Source organism: Typha angustifolia, chromosome 7 (assembly GCF_048772165.1).
Source record: "Typha angustifolia cultivar Huaian chromosome 7, ASM4877216v1, whole genome shotgun sequence".
Taxonomy (NCBI): Eukaryota; Viridiplantae; Streptophyta; class Magnoliopsida; order Poales; family Typhaceae; genus Typha; species Typha angustifolia.
The window spans coordinates 16374607-16401633 of NC_133245.1; the positions used below are offsets into that span (position 1 = coordinate 16374607).

Below are 27027 nucleotides of genomic sequence, written 5' to 3' on the forward strand. Positions count from 1 at the left end.
TATCGCTGTAGCTGATCCGTGTTTCTTTTTTCTGTACAGACCAAAATACCCCTATCATTTTATCCAATTGCCGAATCTTTGCCCTTATAAAAGAAACCTACAGCCCAGTCGTTCTTACCTCCTCTTTAAGACTACCCAAGGGTGAAGTGCCGAGTAACAACAGCGAGTTTTTCTTGTCTCTTGTTTCTTCCTTTTCAATTCTTGATTTCTGGCGCACCGATACTTCATTGTTTATTTCGATCAGGTACGCCCTTCTCTTAGATCTCTGTTCGAGTCCTTCCTCGATTCCGTCTTTACGATCGGCCCATGTTCTTGCTAGAGATTTATACGATCCGGGTTTTGGATCTGAAGGCTAATTGCATTTGGAACTCCGCGATTCAACTGGCGCTTATAAGGGAATCTTGATCTTTGTTCTTGGTTCTAGTGGCGGGTGGGGTTCGTTCTTCTTGATTTGTGTCTGGATTTTTCCCGATTTGGATAATATGATGTAGGAGGTGCTTCAAGGTTGGTGAATTGGGAGATGGGTCTAATTTTTCCATGTTCTTGATATTCGAAATAAGCAGATTAGGGTTGCTTCCTGCACGAGCTCTATTTTCTAACCTTATCCTAATTGATATTTTCCCACACGTTAATTCTTGAATTCTTGTTGATTGACGTCATTGTGCAGTCATTGATGTAGAATCTTGTGGTTTAGATTAGTTATTTGAATTCTTGTTTAACAGTCCACAATTGCTGATGTGGACTCCAATCGCCTTTCTATTTGCTATTTGCTTTGCTTTTTAGTGACAAGATTAGATGATGCATTTTCCTTCTTGCTTTGTTATCTTTGCCTTTGATATGAATGTGATGATTCTAATTATAGTTACTATTAGGTCCTTGACAGGATGGTGGTTTACGTCCTTTTGTAGGTCTAGATTTTCATTGTTGATATGGCTACTGAAGAAGACACGTCATTGGTGAGTCAAGACAAGAAGAGTGATGAAACACCTGAAGTCCATAAAGAGGATGCTGCAAAAATGTTTGAGAAAGTAAATATTAGCATGGAAAATGGTGATCGTGACAATCTTGCTAGTCCAGATGAAGATCATGATCAACTCATGGCTATGGAGCTAATTTTACAAAATGAGTACTTGAAGTCTCAACTCGGAGATTTATTATCTGAACATGTAAGATCAAAAGGTGTTCCAGTGAAAGGTAGTGAAATCAGACGAGAAGAAGAAGCTTCTGAACTAGTGAACAACTTATATGAACAGATAAAGAATTTGAATGAGAAAATTCAGGAGCAGAAAGAAACACAAAAGGCAGCAGAGGCAGCTTTGGAGCATCTCAGGATTGCATATTCTGATGCTGATGGGAAGGTTCAGGAGCTTTCTGTGAAGCTTGTTGAAGGTTAGTTGCTATGTTCTGTATAGTGCATTTGTCTGATGCATAAATTGTTTACTTTACTCTTTTAGAAACATTTAATTTTCTGCTATGTAACATATTCAAGCAGAAAATAAATTGGAATACTATCTACAACTAATGGTTGTTTCTGAACTGGAATACTACATCTGCAAGTTTTACGTTAATATGGGATAGATTACTACTTTAAGTACTGCATCTGAGGATTAGTTTGGGAAAAATGCTTCGAGTCTTGATATGTTGTAGACCTACTACTTTAAGTCAGCCATATTAACTACATCTACAATCCCTACATAAATATGAGATTGAATATCTTAACCATCACTGTTATCTCAAATGGACACATTAGCAAATTTGCAAATTACTTATTATTGAACCTCTTGAATGTATTTACTTGCAGTATGGAATATATACATTTTTTTTCTCTTTCTCTGAGCCTAAGAATGTTGCTACATGTGCTCCTTTTAGGTATCACTAGGATCTTATGGTAGCGTGATCATTTGGATGTGATTTGGGGCTAAAGATTCTCAACATAATTTTGGCAATAATAGAGAGTCCTTATCTTTTTCCATCTATCATTCTTGTTAGAAAAAAAAATCCATCTCCACTTTATTAGATTTTGTAAATGTAATAGGATTTTGTTACATTTCTTTATAACTTATAAGATTATGTAAATGGCATTTTATGTGGTTCTCCCTCCAAGTTTTCTTTTGAAAACTTGATTTATTTTATAGTTTTACCTGTATAGCTCAACATAAAATGGAACAAGAAATAAAGGAACGTGATGACAAGTATGTTGAGCTGGATTCTAAATTTGGGAGGCTTCACAAACGTGCAAAGCAACGTATACAAGAGTTGCAAAAGGTAGCATTTTTAAAAATTGTCATTTCTGTTTGTTCCTAGTGATGTGTAATCTCTTTTTGTTTTCTGTTTATGCTTTTGCATTGGAACATTCCTATAACTGATGAAAACATGCCAATGCTCCAGCTTATTGTCTGCCATTAGGCTAAGAAATATATGACAGTATAAAATAAGCAGAACATTTCTGATCTGCAATGATTTCTGTGTAAAACATTGCGGTTTTAGATCTGAATAAGAACACTGGTAAGTCTCAAGTACTGAAAATTGCATACTTCTGTTATCTGAGAGGTCAACTCTGTCAGATACTTTGCCAAGAGATAAAGAAGATGCAAAACTGAGGAAGGGAAAAGTTCTTGCAATTGTCTAGTTTTTAACAGAATGATACTTTGTTTTTTATAATTTTCCATCAATCAGTTATCAGACTTGAGTTTTAGTGACACGGTGAAATAAAGATTAAAGACAAACTTTTTTTGGAGAATTACTCATGATAGGATGAGATAATATGAGCTCCTTAGTAATTAGGTTGTACTAGTTGATTCCCTATAATCAGAATTACTTGTATGCTTCTTGCATATCCTTTCTCTTGTGTTTACATCGCTCTTGACGCTCATGTGATGTCGTTAACTAGTGGTTCCGAGTGGCTACCTTTAACTGATTTAATTTTGGTAATATTTGATTCAATGCTCAAATTTCCAGGAAAAAGATGATTTGGAAGCTCGTTTTAATGATGTAAATGGGAAGGTTGAACAAGCTTCATCACAGCAAGTTTTAGCGCAACAGGAACTGGATCGCACTCGTCAACAAGCCAATGAAGCATTGCGATCAATGGATGTTGAAAGACAACAGTTACGGGCAGCAAACAACAAGTAATCTCTCCTCTTGAGTGTCTACTTGCTATTCAGTTGTAAATAACTATTCTTTAATAAAGTAGCTTTTGACAATTTATATCGTTGGATTAATACTTGATACCACACGGTTCTAACTGGGTCCAAGCTGTGTTCTTGTACTTCATGTGTAAAAGTTTGATACTTGTGCATAGAAGCTAGTTTGAAGTGGTAAAGAAGATGTTCTCTACGGTAGGAACTGGAACTTTGGAAGTTTGAGACTGATAAATTCATTATCTGTCAATATCCATTAGAACATATTTGCTTCATCCATCTGTCCTGCAGTTTATTACTCCAGGAAAGGTTCTAATTTGGAGTTGTACGATCAGTAAGATACACACGCTGCACTTTAGAATACACATGCTTTTGATTCCTGCTCCACTTTAACTTAAAACATCAGGATTCTTATCGTGCAACTTTAGCGCTACTGCTTCTGGCCTATTTAATTTGATCGTGAACTGAAGTACATTACAACTTTCTGGTATTATGTTTTTTTTTTAACCCTCTCCGAAGGAGTAGCGTTTAGGTTTACTGCTTTGTCCATCGAGCCTTATTTCTTTACTAAATTTTTCATGTTTTCATCATGTAATTTTTGTGTTGCCCATATCATCATATACAGGCCATCATAATGTTTTGGAGAAAGCTTTATGGTGATCCTGACATAGAAAAAAGAGAGGCTACTCTGCAATTGACATTAGAACTTTAATATATAACCATAAGAGTGGATGAGCAAAAATTAAGTGTTTCACAATACCTTGTGATCCCGAAGGGAAGTTTCAATCCTAGATCCGTCTCATGCCTTATAAGCTGGGAAGTGGCTGTTGCCAGTAGGCTATCAGTAAGCTTGGCTACAGCAAAGCGCTTAGGATGTAGTTTGGACTGATTTTTCAGCAAAACAGAAAGCATTCTCCTCGAGTGAACTAGCATACCCTCTACTATGAATGTGACTTATGTGTTGGTTGGATGCAGAGACATTTGGTTGTGAATTCCAACGTGGCAGATAAAATCATATATCTGCATGGACTACCAATTCAATCTCCAGAGCTGAATGAAAAATTCAGAGTTCTAATAAGCATATACCTATAGTTTACCACCTAAACATCTTATTCCCTCTATGAAGGAAAAAGAAAGCCAATTCTACAGCATTGGGACTCGACAGGAAGCACTGCTGCCTGCTGGGAAGCTTGGTGTCTTTTCCTTAAGGTTCCCTCCCCATCTTGAAGCACACAGTCTCCACATCTCAGCATAACAAGCAGCAGTAGGTCAAGTTCACCAGGTTCTACAATTGCTTGGCCCAATCATAGTCAAGATCTGACTTTGATCTTGGCTCAAAAGAAACACTACTTGTAATGTGCACTTTAATAGTTAGTTGATGGGTACTTCTATTGTTGTCTTATTATAGGTCATCCACTTAGTCTATTTGAATTCCTTGTCATATTCAATGAATTATCATATGCATTGTTAATCATATTGATGCAAATAATGTTTAGACTTCGAGATAGCATTGACGAGATGCGTCGTTCTTTGGAAGCCAAGGAGAATGCCCTAGAGGGTTTACAAAAGTCAATTCTTGAGAAAGAACAGGTATTTACCAGTTAGGTTATTGTTAATTGTACCTTTCTTGGCTTGCAAGCTCTGCAACATATTCTGTTGATTGCCCTTGTTTATCATTTTGTTCTACAAGATATATACTCAATAATAATAATTTTTACTTATTGATGCTTTTTCATGAGTTTTTCCAATTTGGCTAAACAAATCAGAGAAATTATACTTCTTTGGTTTGGCCTCAAATATCATCAAAATTTAGAGAGGTCTGTTAAAGAACTAGTTCAAGACATGTTTTTAGTATGTTTCTAATTTTGAAGAAAAATAAACCATAGAAATCCACCTTTTACTTTCAATTGTTCTGAAATTGAATTCCAAATTGAGAGAACATGTTTGTAATGACCAATTAAAGGTTAAACCTACATTCTTCACTTCTTTTTTTGTATTTTCTTTAAGTTTTTGTATGCCTTCCAAAATTGGGGAAATATATTTTGAGGTTCTACCTCAATTTTTGGTGGTCCTTTTCTCCTCTCCCATAAACTCGGTGGTTATGAGCTTGTGAGGTCATAAGCTGCTTCAGAATTATTTAAGATCCATGTTTCCCTCGAGATGATGGATATTATGGATACCTACATATCAATGTTTATATTGGGTTGGCACGAGGTCTTATGGAAGTATTCACCTGATCGATGAAAAATTTAATTACAAAGAAAGTTGGTTGATCATTTTAATGCAGTCAACTCACATCACTAGTATAACCTTTTATGAACTAGAACTGCATCCTAATTTCAAGGTTTGGAATAGTATTGGGATCGGAATTGACTATTAGAAAAAATGATATGTATTGGTCGTATCGGCTGTATCGGTTGTATTTGGCCATCTATATCGAGTCGGACTATTTTTAATTACGTAAAATTCTAAATATTATTAAGAATGCAAAATTTTTTCTAAAAATATATAAAAATAATAAAAAATTAAGAAAATAAAAATTAGTCAGATATGAAGTCTAAAAACTATAAAAAAGATTTGCTCACGATTATAATGAATTCCTATTATGAACCTGATCTAAAATAATCTGGATGTAAGAAAATTGTGAAATTTATATGAAGGTAGTCTCAGAAGTTAGGGTTTTAATAGATCTGGTTTCACAAGAATCTAACATTTAGATGAAAAGTTATAAATGAAATAGTAAATGAAGGTCAAAATATGGCACAATAGTAAATATTTGACGTTGCGACTTGCGACAGTTGTTAGAGGGTGGTGGACGACCGTAAGATAGGGTGGCTGTTAGTGGAGGAAGGTGGTTAGGGTTTAGAAGACGAAATGCTTCTATAGTTATGATTTACTCGTAGAAAGATAAAGACAATCTAACGGCTACGGTAAAAGATAATGACAAAAATATTAACTTGACTAAACTTAGATTCTTTAAATGATAATTATTAACACATGTCTACTCATATTTATAGGAGTAAAAATTCCTAGCCGATCGGATCCACATACGGATTATCCGATTTATTTAAAATTTAAAATAATAAGATAAAGCTAATTAACTAACTTGACTCGACTTAACCTATGTGATCAGATCGTAATAATTTCTTTAAACTTATTAAATTTTATACTTGTAAATTACTGCTATATAACAACAATGAAGAGCGATCTAGCAACAGGAAAAGAGGAGCTAAAAAGTGGGTAAGGAAAAAGAAAATGAGAAATAAGAAAAAAAATTTCCCGAATTCACCAAAGTGTGGAGTATAGCCGGAGGGGCTCATCGGATTAGTCGCGGAATGAATTTGTGAAATGTGAGGGTGTAAGGAGAGTGTGTGACAGAAAGAGGGTAAAGCTAGAAACTTAAAAAGAAGACAGTTAAGGATATCAATTACTAATATCTCCTAAGTTTATATGCATCTTTAGATTCAACGTGTATGTTAAAAAAAATTTAGTTTCAGTCAATATTGTTGAGTTTCGGTTTCGGTCGATTATAGACCAAAACCAGTCACCAGACTAGCTTTGGGTTTGGATCGGCCGATCTGACTCAGGATCGGCTAATTTTAGGAATCATGCCTAATTCTTAATAGGCATGTGTAGTCAGAGCTAGCATACAGTGATTATTGTAGAAATGTGTCATTGAATGAAGTCAACAAACCATATATGTAATTGTTTATGCTATTTGCTGATTTGCTTGTACTCTGCCTCTTAAGCTACATTTCTACAAGTTTTACCACTATCCTTTTCTCAATTTAGGAGAAATTATAGGACAAAGTCTTCTGATGCTTTTACAGATGCTAGAGCAAATTCAAAGTTCGTTCCAATCTGCAGATGAGAAAAGACAAGCATCAATTATGGAGCTTTCTGCTAAGCATCAGAAGGTTACATTTTTATTTAAGTACCAATTACTGACTACTTGATTTAATTATTAGTAGAAATAATTACCTTACACAATGTTTTCATTCCTTAATTTTGTATCCTGCTGCCTTGATATTTAGCAATTAGAAAGTTTGGAATCTCAACTCGCTGATGCTTTAGCAGAGAGAAGCAAAGCAACTGAAACGATATCTTCTCTGCAGGTAACCCATACTCTCGTAGTTCTTAAAGGTCTTTGATATTGTATTATTTTCAAATGGTGGAACTCTGTTTTAGTTGTTCTGGTAGATTTTTGAGTGGTATGGCTGAGGGAGTTTTGGCTCGTTTTCTTTTATCAAAGTGGCAAGCACAGCCTTGAGGTTTTGGGGTGGATAACTCTTTCATTTAAAGATGTGGCTTAGTTAACGTTGGTGGTAGAACAATCCTTATGCAGATTCAAGCAGTAGTGCTCCTTCTGACCCATTTAGAACTGGCAAACCTTATTATGGAAAAAGCTGGTAATATATCCAACATAGTATCCTAGTTGATCAGACTCAACCTCTAGGTGCCAGGTATAATCTTAGACATGAAGCTCTTCTTTGTAAAATTGACCTCTTCCGACATATTTGAGGCATTAGGAGCATCTATGACATGGTCCTTCTCTTTATGCCATTATTGAGAAACTATAGGTAAGGGCATACTGGTCACTTGTGGCAACTAGATAGATGGTGTGATTGCTTCATACCTTCAAGTATCCTTACAGATTAGGTTTGTTCTGTTTGTAGTTCTCTAGATCCCGAACAATACGTGAGTTCTTAGATGAGACCTATGTGCACAGATATTCAACATAACTGTGCAGAAATTTATGCATATTTATATCTGTGCTTCTTTTTATCCAATACTGCCATAAAAAGGTTGACCATCTTTCGAAAACCCTCCTACTTCAACGGACACAGTTCATGGCAAGTCTTACTGCAGAATGCTTGATTGGCCCTTAAAATGTCTTAGTATATCCTGCTTTAAGCTCAAAATAGATAAGTTCATTTTGGCACGAGATAGAATTGTCAAATGCCATTTGCATCATGGAGACTGAAAGATGTTTAAATTTGTCTTTGTTGGTAAATTGTCTTTATCGTCCTTCACAACTTCAAGACCGTCAAGCTTACACTTATCTAGGATCTTGCATACTTTAGGAAAATAAAGTCTATAAGTGGTATAATTGATAGTTGATACAATCAACTTCTCCCTGAACTTTCTCATAGCATGTACTAGTACAAACTTTATTTTGATGCCATGGTTTTAGTTTACTATCTTGATTAAAGGGCAGGGTCAACTGTTTCTTGGTTTTCATTCATTATAACTTATTCTCTTTATTTTTATTTCTTTTTGTATATCTTGTCCTAGACAATGGAAAGGAGAAAATAAGGTTGACGATTATTGTGAATGACATGATTTCTGATATTATGTTCTTAACTTTTACCAGATGCTGCTAGCTGAAAAAGATTCAGAAATTGCAGAAATTGATGCAGTTTCTACTGGTGAAGCTGTACGACTTGGAGCTGCCATGGAGGAGCTGAAAGCAGAGCTTGTTCATCTAAAAGATCAGAACGTAAGAATGCAATCCGCATTTATTTTGTCATTTTGTTTGGGTAAGCAAGGATCAAATGTTTGGGAAGAGGTTTAGATTCCTTTAAAATCTTAGATGTCAAAATTAATTTAGGGGAAAGAAGGAAGATAAGAGACATAAACTATTTGACGTTTAAAAGGTGGTGTGATAGTCAATAGATACTTCTTAACAAAACCAGTAGCATTCAGTTAAGCCAAATGCAAATATGTTAAAAGAATGTTTGCCATGGTTATTTTCAGTGAACATCTGATTGCCTCATATGTCAATTTGACCAATATTTATATTCATTTTCTCATGATGGTATGACATACAAACACCTACTCTTAGATCTCATGAACTATTACTACAAGTTTGTATCAATTAAAAATGTCTTACTTTGCTTGATTTGCTTTGTTCCATTAAAAATTCAGTGTAATTTGAATAGCCAGAACATTTCTAGCTATAACAGTTTTCAAGAAGAAATTAGCCTTGACCAAATTATAGTTGGGTTTGCTCTGTGCGTTTGCGCTGGGTGAGAGGCCGAATGAAACACCCAGACCTCCAAATACACGTGGAAACCGCGTGGGTAAATCCCTCCACGCGGTGTATCACATGACCTGTCAGTACAAGGATTTCACAAGGCACACAACAGCACAATTTCACCATAAATAAACTCAATTATAAGAGTCCGGATACAAGTCCACAGGCCACAACAAGCCTTCCAAATATACATCCAAAATACTAAGTTAAAGTCCAAAAAGATACAACATCATCATCATACCCTCGCAGGGGCTTAATACAACTAACATACGTACTAAAAAGAAAGAAAGCGGTTACTCCTCGCTACCCGCACCTGCGTCCCCTAGCTCTGAAATAATACGCCACGAGGGGTGAGCTTACAGCCCAGCGAGTATGATCCATACAATCTAAAATAATGACATCACAGGTGTATATCCAATGTATGCCTAAATTTACTAACGATAACGACATGCTTATTAAAATGACTTACCACAATTTACTAAGTCAATGCAATTGATAAAGATTACCAATCACTATCTTGGAACATGCTAGTTTACCAAACATATTATGATCAGTTCACACAGATATAAAGTTTGAGATATAAAGTTTGAGACAATCTCTTATTCGTACACATCTCAATCATAGGTTTACGTGTTATGCACAGCAATAAAATAGCAGTTCAGTCATCTCATGTCTACCAAAACAATAATCATACTTATCATCGCTCACCGAGCTATTCACCACACAGGGTAAATACTCTTACGAAACAATCATCCATCATCACATACATCGAGGGGGGGATATATACACATCTAGCGGTAATGTCACCTACACGTGTATGGCGACACTACATGTGACCGGTTGTCTGTGGCCATCAGACTCAGGACCCCGGTCGTAAGTCCATATCTCACTCTCTCTAAATCATCACCGCCCTCGGCGGGAGAATCAGGAGCCCTCGGCTCATCAACAGACGCCCTAACCCTGCGTCGTCGGGTACCGCTAGAGTTATATCCCCGCCTCACAATCATGTTCTTCTATCATCATAATCTAGTCCTAACTATGCAGTATAACTACCTGAATGCCACATAGGCTTCCCGACCTCAGGTGTAGGCCGCTAATAGTATAGACATATATGATACACTCTGCCCTTAACCCTGGGCTGAGTGAGTAGGGGTACTGCCTAGTCAGAATTCGACTACTAATGATAGGTGGAAGTGGTGCAGTGTTTATGCGTGTATAAAGCATGTTATAGTCATCATGATCATTACAGTCCATATTCACAGCAATCATACATCTATGCAACGGTATATCATACAGGACACATGTAAAACATTATCATACACATTAACATTCTCATGATACTATGATGAACAGGTTATAAATAACTACATATGCAAAAGATATAACAGGGAGTACCGACTGCATGCATTAATACTGACATTTCCTACTGTATCATGTTATTCTAGATTTGTATAACTCTACTCGCCTGGGGGGTCTCCACGGTAAGGTAAAACTCGTCTGCTAGTCCGGGATCCCAAAATCTTCCTCACGCGGTGTCAATCCTATTAATTCACGCAAGTAAAGTCATTAGCGAACTAATAGAATTAATTATCTTATTAGCACATTTATGTTTGGTACGAGTCAAGGGTATCCTAGGAATCCTATATTATCCCAAAATTAAGGATCAGGCTAATCAAATTAGGTGAAAATGGTAAACAGGGTTATAGGGTCCAAATGGACCCAAATGGGCTAGGCTAGAGACAATAGGTAGGCTCAAACCTAACCTAATAGGCAAGGGGCCAAGGTGGGCTGCAATTGGACTGCAGCCCACAAGTTTGGCCGAAGTGGGCTGGGTCCAACCACAGCCCACCAAAGGCTTGGTTGGTGGGCTGCGGTCTGCAGCCCACCCAACCCAAGCCTAGTGGGCTGGGGTCTGGACCGCAGCCCACCAAGGGGCTCGGTGGGCTGCGTCTGACCGCAGCCCACCCAAGGGCTCGGTGGGCTGCGTCTGACCGCAGCCCACCCAGGGATCAGTGGGCTGCGGTATGACCGCAGCCCACAAAGGGAAGGGGAAGGGCACGGGGGGTTAAACAAACCCCCCTCCCACCCACCTACCCTCCCTCGGTATTCCCCAACCGAGGGAGGAGACGAAGGGGAGGTGGAGAGGCTGATGGGCTGCGGCGGCGCAGCGCGGGGACGGCGGCGGCACGGCGCGAGGCCGAGGGGAAGGAGAAAGGGGAGAAAGGAAGGAGGTTTACCGGAGGGGGGGGGGGGGGGTCGGCGAGTCGGCGGCTGTCGGCAACCACGAGGGAGAGAGAGAGAAGAAGGGAGGCTGCGGTGAGGGAAGGAAGAGATAAGGGAGATGGGGGGGAGGGTGGCGTGCACGGCAAGGAAGGGAAGAGAAGAAGAAAAGAAAAGAGGGAGGGTGGCAGGCCGACGCACGTGCTCGGCACGTGCGTCGGTCAGGGAAATTTTTTATTTTTTTTAATTTGGGGTGTTACACCGAAGATACTCTTTTTTGAGACCTCATCAAGTCAAGGGATTTTGAAAGCCCCATGGTTGATCCACCGACCTCTCCCTCTAGGAGTCCATTCCTTATATCGGGAAAAGCAAAAGCTTAAGTAGGCCCCCTGTCAAAAGATGAATTCTCCAACCAAATTTTCTAGAGTTCTCCAATTTTTTTTTTTTCTTTTATCCATACTTAGGTGCCTTCAAGGTTTTATGTGCCTTTGCCACACGTTGTTTCAAAGGCTTCACTATTGCCACCCAGCATAAACTGGTGTGTTCCTGCGTCATGAAGAGGCTGGGGGTGGTGGGAGGAGTGTGATGCAATGGGGATAGAGAATGATATTCCCGAGGAGAGGGCAAGAGGGAGGAAAAACCATCACCATGCTGTTCCGTCATAATGAAGAGGTATACTAGCTCCTTTGTGGACAGGTGGCATACAGAGAAGCGAGTACAATATCCCCACAATTCTCTTGATGCATCATGATGGTTATTTTCATGCTGGCACCTCTACGGCACGAGATGTGCTATGCGGCACTGGATGTACTGGGCGGCACATAAATCCTTGATTGTTCTTGCTTTTTGAGAATTTCTTTTATGTTTTTGTGACATTTGACCTATTCAGACTAGGTACTCTGCTTTCTGTTTGTTTTTAGAGGCAATTGCAACTTAGATATCATGGAGGAGATCACTGCTGGAAAAGAATGAACTATACAAAACTGCACTAGTTTTACTCAATATAATCCTTATGTGTGATGTAAAATCTAAAATTAGCCTTGATTTTCTGATAACTGGAAGCTACTTATCTTGCTATCGACAGATGCTATCTAGAATCTCTAATTCAACTAATTTCTTTCAGAGCTATTTATTCTTTTATCAATTGTTGAGTGGTAACTACAGGTGTATCTGCCTTTAATAAATCTTTCAGAGTGACTGTGTTTTTCCTCCAAAATTTTCTCTCCTTTCTTGGATTATTAAAAGGTTACTTATTATATCACTTGCTGTTCTTTTTTTTTTTAATTTATGCGATAATTTATCATTTGTATGCATGATTATTGTAGGAAAAAGAAAGGCAGAACTGGGAAGCAGCTTGTCAAGCCTTGAGAGGGAAGCTGGAGGCATCTGAGAATGCATGTCTACGATCTGAAATAGAATCTGCTAAAATTAGAAGTACATTTACTTGAACTGTGATTTCGATTATCTCTTCTGGTTAAAATTTAAAACATATTGTCACTTTTGTTGACTTTTATAGGTCAGTTGGAATTAGAAATATCTGCACAAAACCAATTATTGCATACAAGAGATGCCGAATTGCTTGCTGCCAAAGATGAGGTATAATATCTGTACTAGCACATAACTACATGGTAATCACATTTTGAAGAATATATGTTGTGTTCTGGGATCTTATAGAATATAAAGTCAATATAAAGATTTTGAAAACACTTAACTGTTCAGAAATTTTGACAATGTAGCATTGAAGATTTTTTGCTAATCTTGTTGATCAGCTGTCATTCTAATGCCTTCTGGGCATTAATAAAGAGTAATATCTTGATACTTCTCTTATGGCATTTTGCTCAATTCAAGTTTTCGAGGCAATATTTGTCTCTTTAGCATGTCACGTACCACTTTGTGCCATCCCTCACCTATATTATGCCTATATAACTATATAGTGTTGACATGCTGCGTGCCACAATAAGTCAATTCGAAATAATAGGATTTTTTCTTTGATGAAATTAAAACTTAAAAGCACATTTACCACCTATTATATGTTGTAGTTTATTGAAGTGTATATATATATGTATATAATCTTCAACTCTTCAAGTATTTGACTCTCCTGTGTACTAAGTAAAACTGTAAAACACCTTCTCAGCAGAAATATTGATATTAACTGCACTTGAATGTCAGAGATCTCATGAAGACATAGGCAATATCTACATGTTGCAACTAAGTAAGCTGCTTAATTTGCCTATATCTAGATACTTCATATTGGTTTTGGGATTTTTAAAATTAGCTTAGTACGTATTCTTATGAGTCAGTAGTGGTTTTAGCTATTTTCAATTAAAACTAGTCAACTAATGGAAGTTCAGTCATACAAGTGGCCTGCAATTAGGCTTCCAAACAACTTAACCAAGTCAAAAGTAAGTTCTTCTATTTCAGGCATAACCAGTCTGGACTAACCAAAATGAAATTTCATATTTACATGTATTCCTCATACTTACGCATGCTAACCGCATGAGTTAGTAACTTAGTATGTATTGTACCTTGGCAACAGTGATTCAGATGAGTAATCTTGATAATCCCCGTGCTGACCTACCGCCTCATATTTCCCCTTCATGCAGTGTCATGCACCCAATATGGGACATGCATAGGACTAGTTCACTTATTGTGCTTACCCATGTCAGTTATTTACCGTGTTAATAGTTCACCAGCCATGGTGTTGTGCCATGATCACATTTAAACATGGCAAATTGAATTACTTGTTAGTGTTCATGATGAAAAGGGGGCATGGGTTGCCACAAGCTTTGCCGCGAGGCCGCCTAAAAGGCATGCCACTGATTTTATGATTAAAATTCCTAAATCTGACTTTTCGAATTTGTGGAGTTCTGGACCTTGTTACATGTGTCCCTTTTCTCTGTTACATTACTTAAAGAAACGTCAGCTTTAGCTAGGTAAAATTTGTAGTACCTCATTTAATTTTTCTACTGAAAGTGATAAGATAGCATCAAGCCCTCAGGCATATCCAAAGCTGTCCTACAGCCCAATCTATGGTCTTTTGAGGAAATATACTCGAAGCACTTCAGTTGGCTTAACATTAAAGATTCTCACTAGTTATTACTTGCACAACTTGCTAAAACTATAGCAGTTTTCTAAAATGCAGTTTATGACTTTATTGACCTGCACATTTACTTAGTACCTATGTATGAAGCTGTGTTCTCTTATATAGCAATCTAAATATTTGTGTTTCACTACTACAGTTACGTTTTTACTTTTTAGAATTACAATTACATTCTTGTAGCGTACACCTGCGCATGTAGACATTTAATATTTTGACCTTGTGTAACATTTAAATGATTAAGGATATAGGGCCTTGTGTAACATTTAATATTTTGACCATGAAATGTGCTATTTAGTTCTATAAAGAGTTCTCTATTCAAAGTGGACAGCTTTAGAATTATTACTGAGTAAAGAGATGATTTTATTTTCAGTAAAAGATGTATATATATTATATACATCGTAGAACGGTATATTGTCCCCCTAGGCATAGTATAAGGGTACATGACTATTAACACCCCTCCTCAAACTCAAAGTGGATTAAACACAGAGAGTTTGCTAATAAGATACTTAAGATGATAAAGTTGGATGTGATTTGGTGAAAATATTAGTAATATGCTCAATAGAAGATATATGAGGAAGACTAATAGTGCCAACTAGAAACTGATATCAAACGAAATGGGTATCCACCTCAATGTGCTCGGTATGTTCATGAAATACAAAATCGGTTGCAATCTGTATAGCTTTCATGTTATCACAATAAAGAGTAATAGACATAGGGGTTAACACTCCCATGGCATCCAATAAACGTGTAAGATGAATGACCTCCTTAGTAGTTGTGGACATAGCTTGTATTCTGCTTTAGTACTAGATAGTTAGACAACATCTTGTTTTTTGCTACGCCAAGAGATAAGAGAATCTCTAAGAAAAAAAAAACTCAGTGGTGGAACAATGGGTGGTAAGATCTCCAGCCTAATAAGCATCAGAGTAAGTTCGAAGCACAAGAGATGAATTTGTAGACATCAAAAGAGAGTGAGTAATAAACCCCCGTACGTATCTGAGAATATGAAGAAGTGTTGTGTAATGAACAGATTGAGGAGTTGCTACAAACCGATTGACTATATGGCAGCATGTGAGATATTCGGTCTAGTGATACATAAATATACAAGTTGATTGACAATTTGTCGTATCTAGTTGGATCTGACTATGGTACACCATCTATGAGACGAAGCTTCACATGAAGTTCAAGTGGTGTATTGATTGTCCTATCATCGGATATAGCAACTCTACTAATTAAATCAGAAGCATATTTTTGTTAAGGTAGAAGTATACCTTTCTCACCTTGAGCAATCTCAAGACCCAAAAAATGACGTAAAAGTCTCAAGTCTTTTATTTGAAAGTGCTGAGACAAGTGCTCTCGTAGAGACTTGATATAAATGAAATCATTACCAGTAATAATCATATCATCTACATATAGTAAGAGAATAACCCTCCCATACGGTGATGACCGCACAAATACAGAGTGGTCGTGAGCACTCTCAACATAACCAATCTCAATGATTGCACTACGAAATCGCTCAAACCAAACATGAGGTGTTTGCTTAAGTTCATATATAGCACATCGAAGGCGACAGACATGAGATGAAAGAACAGATAAGTCAAGCGGAGGTTGGATATAAACTGTCTCTGACAAGTCTCCATGAAGAAAAACATTCATTCACATCCATTTGAAATAAAAGTCGATGATGAATTGCAGCAACCGCAAGAAGAGTACGATCAATGGTTATTTGAGCAACATGAGCAAATGTTTCCTCGTAGTTAATGCCATATTCCTGAGTAAAACCTCTGGCAGTAAGACGAGCTTTGTATCACTCAACCTATGCCATATTGCCGTTTGATCTTATAAATCCATTTGTAGCTAACTGGCTCAACTCCACTCAGTAGTGGAACGACATCCCATGTCTGAGTACGCTCAAAGGCCTGAAACTTCTCAACCATAGCATGTTTCCACACAGGATAAACAACAACCTCCTAATAAGAATTAGGTTCATGTTCTGCATGAAGAGCTGTTAGAAACGCATGAAACTCAAAAGAATAACACACAACATCTACATACCTATACCTTTTCAGAGAGCGATGCTCACATTATGAACGACGAAAACCTACTATTCAGTTAGGAGGAGACGCATATAGAGGTGGGGCAAAGGTAATAGTAGGAGATTTGTATGTAGAAGGGACATAATTGACTCGTCAAGAGTATATGTAAGTAATATGAGGATGACGAGAAGAAGAGACATCATGATCACCAATAATGGCTCCTCTGGAGAATAAGGAGTAGGTATGGGCTCAAGAAGAAGCTTGGGAGGATGAGAAGACGTAGATTTAAGAAAAGTAAGATCTTGAGATTTATGAGAATAATGAGTATCCTGCATAAATGTAACATGACGAACAATATGCATCCATCAAGTCAAAGGATTAGAGCAATGGTACCTCTATGCTTAGAACTATATCCAAGAAGAAACATTGCACAGACCTGATAGATAACTTGCTACACTCATGAGCAACGATACCTCTATGCTCAGAACTATATCCAAGAAGAAAACATTGCACAGACCTGACAGATAACTTGTTACACTCACGAGCAAGAAGAAGGACAAAGCAGGTGCATCCAAAAACATAAAGATGACTGTAATTTGGCTTAATAGAGAAAAGAATCTCATGTAGAGAACAATCACGTAGGAAATGAGAAGGCACGATACTGATAAGTTTTACAAAATTTAAAATAGTTTCTGCCCAAAAGAATGAGGAGCAAAAGAAATGAGAAGAAGAAAACGAGTAGTCTCCGTGTTGATGCTTTCGTTATGTTACACCATTTTGCTCATGAGTATAAGAACATGATTGCTGAAAATGGGTGCCATGAAAATGAATGATGGAACGCATAGCAGAAGATGTATACTCTCGAGCACAATCAAACTTGAAAACCTTAATACGCTTTTGATATTGAGTGTAAACCATAGAATTAAAAATCTAATAAATCTAAGAAATTTTAGATCTATGATGAATAAGATAAACCCATGTGTACCGAAAAAATTCATCTATGGAGCTCATATAGTATAAATATCCACACATAGAAGATAGAGGTGCAGGTCCCCAAATATCAGAATGAATAAGGTCAAAAGGAGAAATGCTTTTATTAATACTTGAAGAGAAGGGAAGAGCCAAGTGTTTGGCCAACTTGCAGCCCACACAAGTAGACATTGGACCAAAAAATCTTATCTTAAGGCTCCTGATTGAAAGAAGACCTTTAAGGAGAGACTCAAACATATGACCTAATCGTCAATGCAACAAGTCAGTGGAAGAGAGTGTGGCACTTGTAAAATAAGATGCAAATAGAACAGGAAGATGTAATAATGAAAGGTGATATAAGCCACCAACTCTACAAGCAACTCCAATCTCCCAGCCGGTATGTGGATCCTACACGACACATGAAGATGGAGTAAATAAAACATGATATTTAGAGTCAAAAATGTTGCTAACAGAGAGAAGATTCATGCTCAGATTTGGAACATGAAAAACATGTGACAATGTAAGGTGGTCAAAATGTGTAGAAGTAGTGGTGATAGAACTAGATTGATGAATGGAAAGAAGAGACCCATTGGCAGTCTGGACAGGTGGCCAATGATGAGTAAGTGAGCAAGCAGTGAGATTAGATGAGTTTGGAGTCATATGACTAGTGGCACTGGAGTCCACAATCCATATGTCATGAGTAATACCGAAAGTTACTGACGTAGCTGAGAGATTTGGTTAGAAAGCAGACATAGTGGACGTTGGATGATGCAGAAGACGACTGGGAAGCTGACTCTATTGAGCAAGAGTCTGTTCAATCTGCTACAAACGATCCTGGGGAATATTAGGGACGGGAGCCGCATTGGTGGAGACCTCTACGGCCACAAGTTCGGTTTGACGAGAGCGTCCTTTAGTCTTGTAGTTCTTGTGTTTCTCAAGATACAACTCCCAACAATTTTCAATCAAATATCCAGGCTTGGGACAATGAGAACAATGCGGACAGGGGTGACACGAGTGAGAATTACCTACAATAAAAACTATATCTATTCCAGTCAATAAAACAAATGAATTAGGAGTATAACGAGACTGAACAGTGCATGGTCGCGTCTCCTTAGCAACTAACTCACCCATTTGATACTGTAGGCTTAGCTAGGTACCACGATGAACCGATGTGCCAACTAGAGGGGCAAATGCTAGACGAAGAGCATATAGAAACTAATAGAGTTGACGACGCTCTCTAGAAGCTTCATAATTTGCAGAATAAATAATATGAGGCTCTAATGCCTGCAACTCACGCTAGAAATCTCGCATTTGACTATAAAATTATTGGATGGTTCATTCATTTTGTTGAACAATTTGGGCACTAGACAAAATGATACTCTTGAGCACCACTAGACTCTAACAAAACGTGATTGAAGGTGGCACCAAAGATCAGCTGCAGTGGAAAAACGAATGAGATTTGGACGGAGGCCCTTGTCGATGGAGGCAATAAAATATGCCTGAACATGACGATCATGAGCCTTTCAGGTAGCATATTTTTATAGGCATTGGAGGCACAAGACTGGATTTATCTAGATGACCGGAGAGATCACAACCATCAAGTGCACTCTCCACCGTCACAGACCAATATGGCTAATTGGCAGCAGTTATAAGCATAAAGTCAGTAGAAGATGGAAGATAATCACATGTTGGATCATAATTAGCCATATATTCAAGTTTTGAGAAAACAAATTCTACTATGATTTGACTTGATGCAGCAATTTCTTTGGCAAAATGTCGACAGCAGCAAAAGAGAAGAAAGCAAAAAATATTCAACAATTATTGCTCAGACTATATCTGACTTGATGCAGCACCCAAAGCACACAAGGCAGCAATCCAGCAATAAATTGATTGAAAGATCCTAATTGGTTGAAAGAAAACTTCTGTAGAGAAATCACAGAGATAGGGCCAAAGTAATGGCAAGAGGAGACCTTCATCCATGACAGCTGTAGAGGCAAAGGATCAGCTGCAGGCCAAGGCTCGGACACCACAATCACAGTGTTCAGCAACTCCTTCGTCTCCAACCGCCTCCTTCACTACCATATCCGCAACGGGCTTGTGGAGATCAACGATGAGGTTGTTGTTTCGCCGATGATCGCAGTTGGCGACTCCTTCATCCTCAGTGACCTCCTCCACTACCATGTCCGCTACGGGCTCAAGGAAATCAGCGACAGGCTCGACGAGATCGATGATGAGGCCTTGAACGATGCTGGAGATAAGACCCACTAAGCACACAAAGGCAATATTGTCTTTGAGCGACGACAACTTCTTTGCCAGTGATGATTTCTTCGCCAGCGACGAGCGCGACTTCGGATTTCCCTGGTTTTACCAAAACCCTGGTTGAGCTCTGATATCGTGTTACCAATAATGAGATGAGTTTATTTTCTCAGTAAAAGATGTAAATATACATAACACAAGAGTATATTGTCCCCTAGGTATAGTATAAGGATACATGACTATTAATAGGATTGCATTCTCAATCTTCTAGAGTCGAAGTCTCAAGTGTGCAAAGTAAAGTGATTTACTTTTCAGGCCTGCATGTAGGGCAAGACAGTGATGATAATCATTTGGAGCAGTGTTTTGTCTCACCTCAATATCATATTGAGATGTTCTTTCAGTAGATTTTTTTGGTTATCTGATCCACCAGTTACCTGTTATCTTTGCAGATTGAGCATCTGGAAGGTGAGTTTTCTGCATATAAGATCCGGGCACATGCACTTTTGCAGAAGAAGGACGCTGAGCTATCGGCAGCTAAAAACTCAGACATAGTCAAAGCTCAAGAGGAGGCATTGAAAGTATGAACTTCCATCAATTAACTCTCCAGTGGTTATACATAATTGGTTTTTTTCTTTTGCAAATACTCGGCTGTAATTGGTTATAAGGCAGATAATCCCCTACATTATACTTCTTTGTAGTTGCCCCCGGATTACTAATTTATTTTCAAGTATTTCCTGAATTAGCAAGGTGGTAGTTCTGTAGTTGCAGTATTTTAATATAATATATAATGCAAGGGATAGTATGCAATTATGAATAACTCGAGGTCTATCTGCAATATATCATACTACAGGGTGATATTTGTAAAATGTGTAATTTAATAAACTACAATGTCTGCAAAATCAAATGGTCCAAATTTTCAAATGTGGTGACTTTGATTGGTGGATTTTGTTTGGATTTATGTGCCCCAAGAAGCCACAAGGCCCACAAGATAAATTCGAATAGTAGGATCCTACACTCAAAACTAGGTCTGCCTATTATGATTACATTGAAGATATATTGTTGTGATGTTAATATTGGCATATTACTTGCAATTGTGTTTGCATTGCAAATATAGTTGATATTAAATTATTAACTACCATCTAACGGTTCCCATTTATATGTGGGGTGATCTGCAAATACATATAACACAGGGTGGTGTCCACATGTAACCTTCTTGCAGGACAGTACCAATCTTTATCTTTCCTTCATAATTATGGTCTATTATTACTCCAGGAAGCTGAAAAGGAAGTAGCAGCTGCTCTGGCAGAAAGAAATAAAGCCATCCAAGATCTTCAAGATGCTTTGTCTATGCATGATAAAGAAATTGAAGCAAGGTGAATGAGCTTTTGTAGCAAAAGCCTGGATTATATAGATTTTGTTCTAAGCTCATTTCTCGAGAACTTTTTACAATGTAATTTCAAGATGCTCTGTCATGATGTTGTCAATATGGTCAACTATAACTACAACCAAAATTTGTGGATCTAGGTTTTGTACTTCAATATAATTAGCCTGCAAGGTAGAAATGACGACTTATTTTATATCGAATTTGAGTACTAAACCTACATGGCATTGCTTGCTATATTATGTTATGGCGAACAATTTTATTAAATCCTGAATTAAATTCTTCAATGTACCTCGAATTAGGAAGACTTTATGAGGGAACTTCACAAATGGACTTTCTTTTATTCTGGATAATATAGTGTTCTACTCTTCCTTTCTTGATTTAAAACAACTGTTTTACTGCATAATATACTACTCTATAACTTATTATACCATTTTTATTCAAAGCCCAATTAAATAGCGGGAACACTGGGAATAATATTGGACATGTATCTAATCTTTCTTTCAGGGATGCAGCTCTTGCTGATGCTGATCATCGGTTAAAGAGTATCAACATGAAACTTGATTCTGCTACTGCTGAATACCTATCAGAAAAGGAATCTTGGCAAAAAGACTTGAAAAAGATGGAAGAAAGCTGGAGATGTAAGTTGTCTCAAACCTATTTATCTATTTCAATTAACTTTTTCCTGTCCTTTCTTGTAAAGAAATAGGATTGAGAAAATCAAGTAAACATTTTGCAGTGAAATATAACGCACTGGAGGCTCAGATCATTGCTCATAAAGAAGATCATTCTCAACATGATTTAGAGAAACTTAAGTTTCAATACGGAAAATTGAAGGTTTTTCTCACTTTTGTAGGTTCAGTTTGCTTTTTTTTCTTTTTCTTTTTTTGTGGCCAACCGCCACTTTTGACTTGTAGGAAGAACATGAGACATTCCGTGATATTGCTGATAGAATGATTGAAGAGAAAGAAAAGGAAATTGCTAAACTGATAGAAGATAATAAGAATCTCCGGCACTCCTTGGAATCAAGAGCATATGTAAGTTACTCTCCTAGATCTTTTATCCTCCATAAGTGCTACTCTTTCTTTTTATTTTGTTGAGTTACAAATTATAATATATCACACTTATATTCATTAATTCTTATAGACTCCTTTTGCAATCTGTGGTTCACAAATCTTTGACCTGATAATTTGAGCTCTCATCTGGTTTTGAAACTAATGACTGATGCAACTATGTAGAATTTCAAACAAAGATATAAAAGAGTACATTATACATACGTAATGATGTGGTGGCCCCTACTAGAATAGTTACGTAGCCTCCCCTATAATGAATTCAATCTTCATTCTATGTTAAATAAAATAGTTAACTTGTACAATGTAGCATTTTACTGCAAATCATGCTCATAGTCAATAGTATTAGTATAAAATAAGCTCAGCTGTTTATTCTCTTAATTTTTGTCAGAATTTCTCCTCTTCTTGTCTGTCTTTGATTGACCAGTTTTCTGTTTTTTTTTTCCTTAATGCTTATACTGAAGTTGACTGCATGGGGTTGTAGTGCAGTATCAAATAGTGGTAGTATTTTCTGTTTCTTCATATATGATTTCATTGCAAGAAAAATGATTTTTAACATACAATGTTTTTCAGGTTGATCATAATGACAAACATACATCAGGTAATTGAAAAAATGAGATCACATTTGAATCTTACTATTTTTTTTTTCTTTTAGTCAAGTTGTTGGTCATAATTGTTGTTTTATATGATTTGTTTCAGCATCTCTGAAACAGGACACACAAATGTTGAACACTGCGGCTGCCGAACAACAGATTCTGGTAGTAGCATGCTATAACTGTTTCAGAAAAATTGGTTTCCAATCAGAATTCATCATTTTCCTGTGTGAAACTTCCAAATAACTGGCATGTGTGATAACACCAAACCTTCAACCCAACTAAGCAATAGAAGGCAGACAGAACTCTTTTTTTGCCTCTCTCCTCCAGCATTTTTATTCTTCCACCAAGCATTATTGTTTAGTTTATTAGTATTTTATGATGTATTTCTCTGGTGATATACATCTGTTTCAAAATGCCTCAGATTATAAACCTTAAACCTCAGCCTGCAAATATGCAAAAGGAGCCGAGGACCTCTTCTCACTAACAGGAAATGTTAAATATAATACTCTAGTTAATAACAAATATTGCATTACTTAAAGAACACTGAATGAAAAAGGAATAAGGATCTCCATTCATGGTTTTTGTGTCCAATTTCAGATTTTGGCTAGACAACAAGCTCAGAGAGAGGAAGAACTTGCTCAGTCACAGCGTCATATTTTAGCACTTCAGGTCAGTTCCAGCTACTCATGTATTTACTTGTTTTACATTCCATTATTAAATCTTCTTTTTCGTTTCTTTTCTTTTCTTTTCTTTTCTTTTCTTTTTCAGGAAGAGATTGAAGAACTTGAACGTGAAAATCGTCTTCATAGTCAACAGGTTGGAAGCTTGCTTTACATTTGATTAGCTTTTTATGGCAGCTCCCAGATTCCAGACAATTTCTTTTATTCAGTAAATCATTTTTTTTTATATTGCATACTAATGAGTTATGATGTTACTTGTTAGCATTAGCATCTACATGGTAGGTATACTTTGTTTTCTTTTTTTTCGAGAATATTAAGCGTACTTTGTTGGAAAGTTAGGCTATTCATGAATTAGGTAATTTTACCCTTTTTAACTTTAATTCTTGTGAGGATACATACTATTGCTGCAAGGGGAAGGGGGATTCACAATGTTCACTGAAGTTGCCAGACAATTTTTTGTGATATCTGTTAGGTTATTTGATTTAGTCTGTTTTTGTCTTCCCAAGTTCCCTGCTACTGTTGATCAATTACATGTGCTGATGCACTACCTTGTGGCGATCCTAGATTCATTTCATTTTTTCAGTTAGACAAAAGTTAACCAGATGTGATTAACAAAGGTGACAAATTTGTTTTGCCTGATCGGGCTACATGAGTCCTCTTGCTGCTTTGTGCAAGAAGTACTTCACAGTTCACACCAACTCTGCCATCATGGTCAGCTAAGTTTCTACTTTGGCCCTTTAATCATCGTTTTTGGTGATGATAAATATCATCTACTATCTCTAGTATCTAGTCATTTGATGGCAGTAGTTCTTTTTTCTTCTTATTTTTGTATTTGGACATCTTTGTTTCTTTCCACTCATACATATCTATCTCTAATTTCTAATCATTCTGCCTATCATTGACTTGTAGTTCAAAGTTTTCAGTCAACCAATATCCTCTGTCCTCACCTCAAATATTCAACCTTGAGTTTCATGAAAAAAAATTCTCATGGAGTCTTAGTGGTATGCAAAATTGCACACTGCCTAGCACTTCATTCCATGGATTGTCGTGTATCGGCACAAGGGGCATGGCAACTCTCCTCTCCTCGTCGTTGCAAACCCATCAAAGAAGGTGAGTAACGGTGGAGAGTACGAAGCTATCACCCTCCTCTTTCTTTCTCTCAAGTTTGTGCCCTAATCAAGGTTGAAGGTGGGTTTAAAAGCTCTTAACAGGTCGAGAATAAAAGATCCTCTTTGCGGATTTAACTTAATAAAGGATGAGAGAGAAAGAGAGAGGAGAGGTGGTGCCGATGAGACATTTATCGGTAGTGAAAGCTCCCTTTCTCTTTCTCCTTCTCTTTTTCTCTCCTTCTCTTGCATGGGGTGGCGACGGAGCTCTATTCTTGCCGCACGATCGGCAACTGTGGTGACACGGCAATCTTTGCTTCATTCTCCGTAATCTTTTTCCATATAGAATAATACAATATCTTGATCACATTGTGTGTCCTGCTACAGTTTTATACCAAACATTTCCACTATTTTCAACATGCATGATAAGGTAATGTGGTTTACCTACAATTGCTACAATTTTTTTCTCACATAGGTTTCCATTAAATTTATCTTGCTCTCTCGTTCTAAGCAGTATTCATAGTTCTTCACTTTATTCCATCAATTCAATCTTCTGCTCTAGTAAGTGCTTAAATTTTACAAATTAGAGGCGATAAGTCTCAAGGATACTGCTATCACCTAATTCTCCCTGCAGTTGTCTTTTTAGGTCAGATTATTGAGTATCTTTGCATTTGTCTATTATTTGATCATTTATTAATTTCATTCTAATAGTCTCTTTCAAGTTAGTTTATAACGGCTGTGTTCACAATACTTTTTCTTTTGGCTGTATTCAAAGGAGAATACCAGCAATGTCAATGAACTACAATTACACCTGTCATCTGAAATCTGAACTCAATAGTTCCATTTCATGGCTCTAAATAGTCAGCATGGCCGAGCACAATGAAGTTTGGATATTACAAATTCACTATTTAGATGTTATTTCATGGTTGCTCATGACTCCTATAGGAGGCAATGTTGAAAGCTGAGCTCCGCAATGTGGAGAGATCGCAGAAGCGGGAAGGGGTAGATATGACATATCTTAAAAATGTGATCATGAAGCTGCTTGAAACAGGTATTTTAAAAGTTAAAACTTGCCCAAAAATCTCTTCTTTCTCAACTGTAAACTATGTTAGGTTCCAATCTGAGCATGAAAATGTTTGCAGAACTTGACTAGTTCTCGTGTGTCACAGGAGAAGTGGAGGCATTACTTCCTGTTGTTGCAACCCTATTACAATTCAGCCCTGAAGAGGTAAACCAAGCAATTTTCACCCTTGGCCTTCTTACACTTCCAGAATGTCACTACCCTCGAAGATGCTCTTTGCTGTTCATAGATGCTGCTAGCAAACTATTCATATTAATGTTAATTAGTGATGCTTCTACATTTCATTCTTATACTTGGCTGCAGATCAGAAAGTGCCAACTAGCCTACCGTTCCTCACATGATGCTCCAAGTCCTGCAGCTTCACTGTCTGAAACTGGATCTACACCTCAATCTCTCTTTTCAAGATTCTCCTTTTAATAAAGAAACCACAAGATTGCTCTTTTGCTTCTGGAGAATTACAATGCTGCGTCGTTAATAATGATTGTATAACCTATTCAAAAGCGTAGGAAGCTTAGTTGTCATGTCACCGGAAGACCATCGTCGGCTTATTTGAGCAACCATCACTTTTGTACCTTTCTGTAATCCGCACTGTATATAAAGCTGATATAAGTAATGTATCAATTAATTCATTTATGTACTCCTAGTGCAAAGAAAGTAGGGGAAAAGGAGATGAGTGTAAAATTTTTACCTTACGAGAGGCTTGTTATATCTATAAACTTTTGACACTGTAATACAACAATTTATGTTGTCCTTGCTGGGCAAGCACCAGAAGTATTTGAATCAAAAACAATTTCATTAATGATGACCTATTTGATGTATTAATGATCAATTGACGAGGTTGTTCTGGTTTTATGTGATTACTTCCTCTCTTATCAATACCATTGTTGAATGGTCGGATCTTTTATTAGAATACATATGCTCCTATAACTCTTGGCCTAAGTTTTGAATTTGTAATTCCTCGCTGTGGCTAGGCAGCAAGCGTAGAGACTTCACTAGTTATTGTTTACATTCAATGATCAATCAGTGGATTTTGGGAGAGTGAACCTGAAATTTGCCTATATCTCTAATCTCGTAAGTTCTACAAGACCAGATCTAATTTCACTAGTTATTGTTTACATTGATTAGAAGGTTTACGTTACTAATTGCACCAATTACTAATTAATAATTGCACCAATAAGTTCAGCATATCTAACTAAACTACAAATCAAATAGATCCTCTTTAGAAATAAAATTTTAAAGAATTGAATAAGCTTTCTAACACATTTAATAACTTTAATTAAATTTTAGATAACAAATAATATATATTTTATTATTTTTTATACGTAAAATTTTTTATCTAATCATCTGTAATATTTATT

At 37.1% G+C, this 27027-nt stretch overlaps 1 protein-coding gene across 6 annotated transcripts; it reads left to right on the forward strand.

The window, feature by feature from the left end:
- Positions 1 to 128: 128 nt before the first annotated feature.
- Positions 129 to 26506, forward strand: LOC140762293 (protein GRIP). 6 transcript variants are annotated; one of them, XM_073100006.1, is made up of 23 exons: positions 135 to 244; positions 320 to 504; positions 909 to 1389; positions 2150 to 2265; positions 2959 to 3128; positions 4637 to 4730; positions 6971 to 7057; positions 7175 to 7255; positions 8515 to 8640; positions 12723 to 12831; positions 12914 to 12993; positions 20205 to 20333; positions 21028 to 21128; positions 21644 to 21777; positions 21876 to 21973; positions 22054 to 22173; positions 22780 to 22807; positions 22906 to 22964; positions 23400 to 23471; positions 23571 to 23618; positions 25534 to 25639; positions 25758 to 25816; positions 25973 to 26506. In XM_073100006.1, exons 3-23 carry the CDS (start codon positions 930 to 932, stop codon positions 26084 to 26086), a joined length of 2391 nt encoding a protein of 796 aa, XP_072956107.1. In that variant the 5' UTR covers positions 135 to 244; positions 320 to 504; positions 909 to 929; the 3' UTR covers positions 26087 to 26506. The 6 variants fall into 6 exon arrangements, with proteins under 6 accessions (XP_072956111.1, XP_072956110.1, XP_072956107.1 ...); XM_073100008.1 differs by having other exon boundaries at positions 320 to 430; XM_073100007.1 differs by having other exon boundaries at positions 138 to 244; positions 352 to 504.
- Positions 26507 to 27027: the final 521 nt, after the last annotated feature.

Excerpts from the sequence above, each read along its gene's own strand:
- LOC140762293 (XM_073100010.1), top strand. The coding sequence starts at position 930 with ATGGCTACTGAAGAAGACACGTCATTGGTGAGTCAAGACAAGAAGAGT. Across the intron at positions 7,256-8,514 it reads AAACGATATCTTCTCTGCAG|ATGCTGCTAGCTGAAAAAGA; the intron begins GTAACCCATACT and ends AACTTTTACCAG. Across the intron at positions 23,619-25,533 it reads ATCGTCTTCATAGTCAACAG|GAGGCAATGTTGAAAGCTGA; the intron begins GTTGGAAGCTTG and ends TGACTCCTATAG.